The sequence below is a fragment of the Limanda limanda genome, chromosome 17, assembly GCF_963576545.1.
Source record: "Limanda limanda chromosome 17, fLimLim1.1, whole genome shotgun sequence".
Taxonomy (NCBI): Eukaryota; Metazoa; Chordata; class Actinopteri; order Pleuronectiformes; family Pleuronectidae; genus Limanda; species Limanda limanda.
The window spans coordinates 5960625-5969492 of NC_083652.1; the positions used below are offsets into that span (position 1 = coordinate 5960625).

Consider the following 8868-nt stretch of genomic DNA (forward strand, 5'->3'; position numbering starts at 1 on the left):
TCAAATCATAAATATATGCAGTGGACATAAATAAATAATTTAGCCTTAAATAAAATAGAAAGACACAGACTTCACAGAAACATTTCTACCAAACATGACAATGGTGCACGACAATAAACACACATTAGTACCATCAGTATTGGCTGATCATATTCTTCTCTTTTTTCTTCACAGACTAGTTAAATCCAAACGTTTGAACATATTGCTTCTGGAAAAATTTTTTCCCTTCAATTTTCTTTTATTCCAGTGAGATTCACATCTTGTTTTATTTCAGTAGCGTAAGTAAAGAGCACAGGAGGCCACAGGGTGTAATTGCCTCTCTGGTCATTTCCTCAGAGTCTGTCGTCATCAGAAATTATTCAAGCTACAACAACGTGTACATCAGACTCTTGATAGTTTCTTCTGCACGAAGCACCTGTCACGCCAAACATTTTTTCTCCTCCTAACACTCGGAGAAATCGCCGACTTCAGCTCACACCGGCCTCACACGTGAGCATGTTGCCTGTACAGCAGCATCAGCAGCCTCTACACGCAGATCTCGAAGGGTGTGGCCACCAGGATGCGTCCCCTTTCGTTGTTTTCCCTGTTGGCCCGTTCATAGCTGCCGGTGGAGGACGGTGAGCTGTTGGTGGACATAGAGGAGTAATGGGTGTCCATCATGTTGCTTCCCTTTGCTGCCACGCAGGCAGGTGACAAGCTCTGTTGCTTCAGTCTGTCCACCAACACGTCTTCTTCAGATGAGGACGAGCTGATGTCCAGTGGAGGAGCGCTGCTCGCTAAACCTCCGTTGCTGTTGCTGTTTCCGTTCTGCGTGTCCAACATCCAGCACTGGTTGAAGTAGCTGAAGACTTCTTTGACGGAGCAGCGGCGCTCCTGCTCGATGGAGAGGAGCCTACGAAACATTCGCAGAGCATGATCGGTGAATCGGCGCCACTGTGAGGGCACCGTGCCCGTCCGGCGACGCTGCCAGCGCACAAACTCCTCATAGAAGCCGTCGTTCGGCATGGCCTTCTCCCAGGGGAAGTTTCCTGTCAGCATGCAGAAGAGCAGCACGCCAAACGCCCAAACGTCAGTGCTGTAGTCCACACAGAAACCCTCGTGTCGCGAGGTATCACACAGCTCGGGCGCCGTGTACGGGATCGTACCGCTCACGCGCTTCACCGGAGAGCCAGCACGCCGTGTCATGCCAAAGTCTGACAGCTTAACCTTTCTGCACTCTTTGTCAAAGATGAGGATGTTCTCTGGCTTGATGTCCCTGTGGACCAGCTTCTTACAGTGCAGGTAATCCAGGGCGATCGCCACCTGGTGGACACAGCGCTTAGCCACCGTCTCAGGGAGTCCCACCTGAACACAGAGAGCAGACTCTAAGTGAAACCATAGCCACAAACGCATGTACAGGTTATACAATTACAGTCACTCTCTCCATCCAATGGTGATGCTGTGTGGTCCTGTAGTTTCCCCTGTTAGTCACCACACATAATTAGCAAACCAGATTTCTAGACTGGGTCATTAGTCTTTAAAGGTTCCCTGTGCAGCTTTTGACCACTAGCAGCGCTTTAGAGCTGTATCTATCAGAGTTTTGTTGTTTCAATATCTGGCTATCAAGCTAGCAACATTATCAAACTTGATAGCAAGCTTACTACACGAAAACTAAAACGCACAATAATGTCTGGTAAGACTGTACTTTGAGTTCCCCTTACTGCATTTATAAACTGTATATTTAAACATTCTCAAAATCACAACACAATACAATCCTCTTTGATTATTTGGTGTCGGCAATGTCTCATCCATTCACATGGAGAAGGCGCGGTTTAAGTCATATATTGAAGTCAGCCACCAGGAAGTTCCACAGATGCTTTGGCTTCACTAATGAGGAGCAGTGATGTCGTCCATCTTTATATACTTGGACTATGGGCAGAAAAGGTCTCTGGTTCGTCTCTGGTTCGACTCCACGGAGAAACAACAAAAAGACGAACCTGGATGGATCTGTCCAAAAATCCAAGAGGATTCTCCCTACCCTGTCTAGTGCCCCTGAGCAAGGCACCTTACTCCCCCAACATCTGCTACCCGGGCGCCGTACATGGCTGCCCACTGCTCTGTGTGTCCTGCACCAGATGGGTTAAAAGCAGAGGTTAAATTTCCCTCCTTGCATGAGTGTGCTTGTGCATGTCTGTGCATGTGTTTGGGACAAATAAATGTATCTTAATCTTAATCTTAAGACTAACAGCTGACTCTCAATTCAGGGGCTGCATCCTTCAGAGGCTGCATTTGCAATTTTTTCTATTCAGATTCATATGAAGTCACTGTGACCTTTGAGCACTGAAATATAATGACTTTGTCTCTCAGTCCAAGTTCCCCCGACAAGTCTTTAGGTATATGTGTGAGGTCAGTATGACCTTTGACCGCCAAAATCGAATCAGATCATCCTTAAGTCCAAGTGAATATTTGTAACTAATTTGAAGAAATTTACTCAAGGAATTCTTGAGGTATCCGGTCCACGAGAAGGAAACGGATGGACAACTGGATGCTGCTGGAGTGGAGGCATAAATACAAATGGGCATCAAAACGTTCTTGTCGTGTCCAACTTCAGCTCTGTTGCTCTGTAACAGCAATAAGGGTGGAAATAGCTGGTGACAGCGATCATGAAAATAGTCTGTAGACCCGACCGTGTAATTTTGGTTCGGCCTTGGCAGTCTACGGTGCCCAGGAAGAGGTGGTCTTTGTGGGACAGGTAGACCGCAACCTCCGAGGAACAAAGCCTCTGTATTGAGACACATACTGATTTAAACCAGTGCAGAAGAAGAGTGTAAAGCAAGATGACGTCATTAAAAAAGCTTGATCAATTTGGTACTTGGATCAGGTGACAACACTTTTTATTTGCGACATATTTGGAAAAGTCATAATGCAAACATTTCTCTTCTGCTATAACCCGATACCTAATTTCGATATGCTTACGTCCACCCTACAACCCAACCTCTTTGCCTGTCTCACCTGTGGAGGGATAATGTCGAACAGATCTCCGGCCAGAGCGTACTCCTGAGCGAAGATGTAGTACTCGTCTGTCTCGAAGGCAATGCCGTACATGTTGATGATGAAGGGGCAGGGCGACAGGTAGAGGGAGATGCTGTACTCTCTCAGGAAGCTCTTCAGCTTGGTGGTCTTCTTCCTCAAAAACTTCAGGGCCATTTTCGTGCCTGAAAAACACGGACAGCGAACGGTTGTGTAACTTCCAATCACATCTCTCACTTCTTAATCTGTTCAACATGATAAAAGCGTGTGATGATTTATTTCACAGCCCCCAAACTGCATGCGAGGAACTTAATTAGAATCACTTCAAATTTCATGAATAATTAACGTCTCCAGTGTCACAGTTAAACCCTGATAGCTGCTTTTTTTTGGGCCTAGCAGATTTATTCTGTAAGTATTTCAAATCCTCTGCTGGATGTTCCCACAGCGACCAGGATGTTGCTGATCTGCTTTCATGTCGGGGATTTTGCGGTAAAGCGATGTTTACTGCTGCAAACATGTCCTCAAAGAGAGTCTGTAACAAGATTAGAAATCCGAAAAGAAGAAGAGAGCCTCACCCTAGCCTGAAGTGAATCATTTCACTCTCTATAATAGTGTAAGGGCTGCACAAACCCACAGACATGTGGAGGGAGCACAGACAGAAGGAGGACGTGCTTCAGAGGCTTGACTCACCTCAACAGCCTCTCACTGCCCCAGAACAAGAGGAGAGAGAAATTACCAGGACTAATCCGAGGGCTGGCAGAAAAAACCCAGACAATAAAGCTGGAGAGCTGCCACGTCTGCCTCTCCGTGTCAGCGGAGACGAGAGGGGACACTTCTCCAATACCACCGCCTCAGCTCTGCAAAGTGCTGTGTGCGTTTTACAGCCATTTTAGGAAAGGTCAATTGGAGGAGGGGAGCTTACAGTTCGTTTTTTAAGCCGTGACACAAGTAATTCCTACGATGCAATTACAAAATAATACTTTGTCACATCGGAACCACATTAATTTAAGTATCAGGACTTTGAAAAGATTGTCTTTTCTGAAGAAAGACCCACACAGTCTTGGAGGGAAATGGCCTCTTTAGTTGAGGAGGTTGTTGTTGCATGCATCTATTCAAATGGGCTTTGTGATTTTTTTTGGATCCAGGGAGAATGGAAGTCCTACAAGAGCAGGTTCTCCCTGCTGCTTATTCACGAAATCATTTTCGTCTTTATTCTCTTAATTGTGACTTTATTCCCAATTCTGACTTTACTCTCTTAATATTAAGATATTATCCTCAAAATCTCTTTCTTCAATATGGCCCTAATTCTCCATCTTAAATCCCCCCCTGTTGACAGGACATTTAGAAATAAATAGTTGAACTTCACTCATGCACTTCATTTTGATACTGTATTAATTATAATATTATACAATGTTGCTATGGATTCGGTGAGTTAGCTGTGGGCTACACCATGAGTCCACCAGCTTTTGCCTAAATATACATCTTTTGTCAAACTGGTACCATTATCAGTTCCGTTTTTGCAGAAAAATATCTCTGTATTTATTTGTCATAGAAGAAACTTAAAAACATAACAATTCTCAGGCAAGCTCCTCAGTTACAACTAAAATGTCACTTAGTAGAGTGTATACCAGATTTTTAAGTTTGGAGACTTAGTGCTATCAGATTCATCAAGATCCATGAGTTGTTCTTTGAGATATAAGAGTGGCCAACCACCCCTCAACAACATTTCATGGAAGTCGGTTAAGTATTTGTTGTGTGTAATCTTGCTAAATAACTAACAAACACATGTAAACAACCTCCTCAGTTAAAACTGATATTCTTTCTATGATTTCTAAGCAGAATTACAGGCATTAAACTCATTGCGGTTTCTCCCAGGATGTATATGTTTGCATACACTTCTGTATACAGCTGAATCCTCAAGACCAACATGTTAACATTACTGTGAGATGAAGCTACTTTCAGGTTTCTTAGCAACACGTAAAATGAATATGCACATGTAGCAACATTTATGTGTTCACTTCCAAAACATATGAAACAAAGTGTGATGACCCCAGTTTGTTTCTCTGCAGTACCACTGTTGAGTAAATACCCACAGTCCTGTCCAAGACGCTGTGAACACATGTGATTCCTTCAGGAGTGAGAAAGTGTCGGCTTGTGTTGCAGTAGTTTAGTGTTTTCATGTAAAATGGGTCTTTGTTAAGTGGGCCTGTTGCTAATATGCAAAGATAAACACCATCTGTTCAGTGGAACTTAGCTGCCGCCTGTGAAGCCACAGCTCCCAGTGTTTATTGGGCAGAAACAGAAGTTTTAAATTAACCCAGATTTAAAACTCTACTGACCCACAATGTTACTGTCAAAGGTTTTTTATCTCTTTTCCATCCAATTGTTTCATAATTAGCTGAAACTCCACACTGAACAACACTGTTTTGAGCCAACACAAATTAGTCAATCAACCATCCGCATTCGGCACTTTGAAAATGAAGCCAACATATTTTTAATGAGGGGAATTAACTGTGTACTTCTGTGTTCAAATCAATGGCTCTTGTGCCGTCTGTTTTACTGTTTATATTCTGCTCTCTCTGTACATATTCTATTAACACTATATATTATTTATATGCTATTTTGATTTGTATATTTCCCTGCATTAAATAAGGGGCAGCAGCGGTTCAGGAGATATAGAGGGTCGTCCATTAACCGGCAGGTCGTTGGTTCAATCCAAGCCTCCCCCCATCTCCTGACAGTAATTTTGGCACTTAAATGCACTGTATGAATGTGTGTGTACGGTAAATTGTTGTCTTTTAATCAGTGTTACAGCCGTAACCGTCCCCTGTCCATGTTAGTGTGTGGTGTCTCTATGTGTGTCTGTATCCTGTGGAGTCCTGACAGATTCCCCTCCTCCTTCCTGGCTGGTGGTGGAGACGAGGATCCGGATTGGAGCGGCATCAACCCCAAGTCTCCAATCATGACGAATCACTTAAGGCTGGCGGTTTAAATTCTGTTCAGCTGGTCATGGTGGCTATATTTGTATTTGTATTTGTGTGTCAACAGCTTGCCAATTTACCTCATTTACCCAGAATTGTTTGAGAGCTGTCTTCTAGAGACATTAGGAGCAGGGTGCTATTTTCGTTTGTCTTTTGATTTGAACCAGTTGTCTTATTAGTGAGGATTTATTATCGTTTTGGTTTGGATTAGGTTGTTTGTGCAGCTCTTGTTAAGAGTCCTCTTTTTGTTGTATTTATTTCTTTGATTCAAAATAGCACCGACCGGCTTGTTCACTAGTTCACTGCCTGTGTTGTGATTTAATCCTAAAACCGAGTTTCTTTTTATAACCCAAATCATCTGGTTTAATGTGACCTCCTCTTCCCTAGCGAGCCGGGTCATAACAATCAGGCAGCTGTTTAAAAACAATTGTCCTGTTAAAGTGCCCTTGAATAAGAAAGTCACCCTCTTTACAAACAGTGAAACAATGAACTAAACAAACCTCTATTGATCATAGTAATAAAATCACATCCTCCTCCTATTTTCACTATCAATATATCTGCTGATTTTTTCTCTTACAAATTGATTATTTAAAAAAATTAAAAATAGCAGCACAGGATGACATCAACAAAACTTTAGAATGGGCAGATTTTCACTTTAATGTGAATTCAGGAAATGAAACTACAAAATGTCTCCATGGTAACTAAGCACATTCCTCATGTGCTGTTATGTTTTGTATAGTGTGCCTCAGTGTTTGGTCTCACACAACACAGCAAAACCAAACATCTTTCAATTCAGAACTAAATTCTCTCATTTGAGGAACCAGAGAATATTTATAATGGTTCTTGGAAAATAAGATAAGTCTCTTAATAGATCAGTAGCTCATGAAAATAATCTGCAACTATTTTCATAATCAATAAGTGGTTTCAGTCACTTCTTTAAAGAAAAAAGGTAGAAAATAAAACACTACGCTACTGCACACAAAATAATAACTTTATTTATGAACCTAATTATATTCAATGTAAGAACCTTAACAATAATACAATTGTATATATCTTCCTATAGCAGTGCTGTGCTGCTATAATATAGTTCATTGAAATATGTTGACTTTTAGGCCCATTAATGATGCACTAGTTCCCATTGCATAAATCACATAATGCATAATACATTAAAATTCTTCAGATTTAGCCTCAGGTTGCAAAGAATCAAGGGTCAGAACCGATTTTTCCTTCAGTCTATTTACTGTGTCTGCACTGTTGGCTGGACATTTATACTGAGACATTTATTCATGAGGCGTTTGAGAGCAGACTGATTCGGAGAAGATTTCCATGACACTCAACGTTAATGAAACCGCAGGTTCACAAGGTTTTTCATGCACCCAGAAAACAACACGTTTAAGGGCCTTTAGAAAATCTCTGCGACTAAAGGAGACTTTAAACAGGCAGCGTTGCGTCGGCCTTGTGTGCCTCATATCAAATCATGAGGTTCTGAGCAGATGGTCAACATTTTGGCTTTTACTGTGTCAAGGTTATACTCGATTTCTGTCGGTAAAGTAGCGAATTCAGGAGGTCGTGATTCTGATCTTTCATAAACTCCCTTTCTCAAAAAGCATCGTACATCACCTGCAGAGTTGGCTTACAGAGTTTGTTTCTAAAAGGAAATGCTGAACAAGAGCAATGATCACATGTTTAAGAGGAAACAGAAAAACACTTTTATCTCAGTAGATAATGTTGCTGTGATACCAAAGTGAAATGGAGCCTTTTAAAGCTGCACTCTGAACGCTCTGTACGTAAAACGCCTCCATCCTCCTGCTCTGAATCTCAAAGTTTAGATCCATAAAATTGAAAAATATCCTATTTTGTCCAACTGAAAATTCTGAATTCATTTCTGGAGGGCAGTGGGTTTTGTCCACCCACAGGAGAGAATGTGCTGGAGCTTAGAAATGTAATCATGTCTCTTGCTCCGTCCAAAGAAAGATGGACTAAATATTGGATCATCAAACACAGGAAGTCTTCAGGTAATCATTAATTGTTATTTATTTTAAGTAAAAGTAGCAAGCACACACTGTTCATAAATGTTGCTTTATGTGAAGCACTTTGTGTTGCATGTTATTGCATAAATAGTGCTTTATAAATAAAGATTATTATTATTGTTTGAATACCCAAGTAGAAGTTTAGAATTGTTTTTTTTTTTTTTAAACAATGGCTTTCAGATAGAGGACTGATTAACCTTCCGGCAGCACTATTGACACTCCCCATCATTACTTCCTCAGGTTCCCAGAAACTGACTCTTTTTTTGCAAAAAATTCAACTTTTGAGCTTCTCAAATATTCCTATGGGATAGTTTTCTAGATTTCAGTGATGGCAAACTTTGTGGGGTTCAACAAAGAAAAAAACTATTAAATGATGTAAATCTTTTATTAAATAAATAAATGATTAGTTGCAGCACCGCATTACCTCTGATTTTGTGGACAACCAGGTCCACTTTCCCGTACGTGCCCTTGCCCAGTTCATGGACGACTTCATAGTATTTGTTGATGTCTAGTTTTTCCAGGTTCTGCGCTGCAATCAGCTGGAGTTCCTCCAGGATGTCGATGGAGGCGCGGGAGCCATGGGGCAAGGAGCTCATTCTTGCAGTGGGATGGGCCGGGGGCTGAGGGCTGGTCTGGAGAGGTTCCTGTAGAACAGGAGGAGCAGGAAGGAAAGCAGGGTTCAAAACGTGGCACACGCGCGCACGCACGCGCACGCACACGCGCACACGCACACGCACACGCACACACACACGCACACGCACACGCACACACACGTATTGTTATCACCATCACAGGGAAATGAAAAGGCTTTGTGTGCACACCAAATTAGTTGTTATATAACTTGTTAG

At 42.0% G+C, this 8868-nt stretch overlaps 1 protein-coding gene across 1 annotated transcript; it reads right to left on the reverse strand.

The window, feature by feature from the left end:
* Positions 1-525: 525 nt before the first annotated feature.
* Positions 526-8616, reverse strand: unm_sa1261 (un-named sa1261). The gene is made up of 3 exons (XM_061090836.1): positions 8445-8616; positions 2992-3194; positions 526-1344 (listed from the first exon to the last, which is right to left on the reverse strand). The coding sequence occupies exons 1-3, from the start codon at positions 8614-8616 to the stop codon at positions 526-528; spliced, it is 1194 nt and encodes a 397-aa protein (XP_060946819.1).
* Between the last annotated feature and the right edge of the window lie 252 nt (positions 8617-8868).

Excerpts from the sequence above, each read along its gene's own strand:
- unm_sa1261 (XM_061090836.1), bottom strand. The coding sequence starts at position 8,616 with ATGAGCTCCTTGCCCCATGGCTCCCGCGCCTCCATCGACATCCTGGAG. Across the intron at positions 3,195-8,444 it reads GGTTGTCCACAAAATCAGAG|GCACGAAAATGGCCCTGAAG; the intron begins GTAATGCGGTGC and ends CGTGTTTTTCAG. Across the intron at positions 1,345-2,991 it reads TCGACATTATCCCTCCACAG|GTGGGACTCCCTGAGACGGT; the intron begins GTGAGACAGGCA and ends CTCTGTGTTCAG.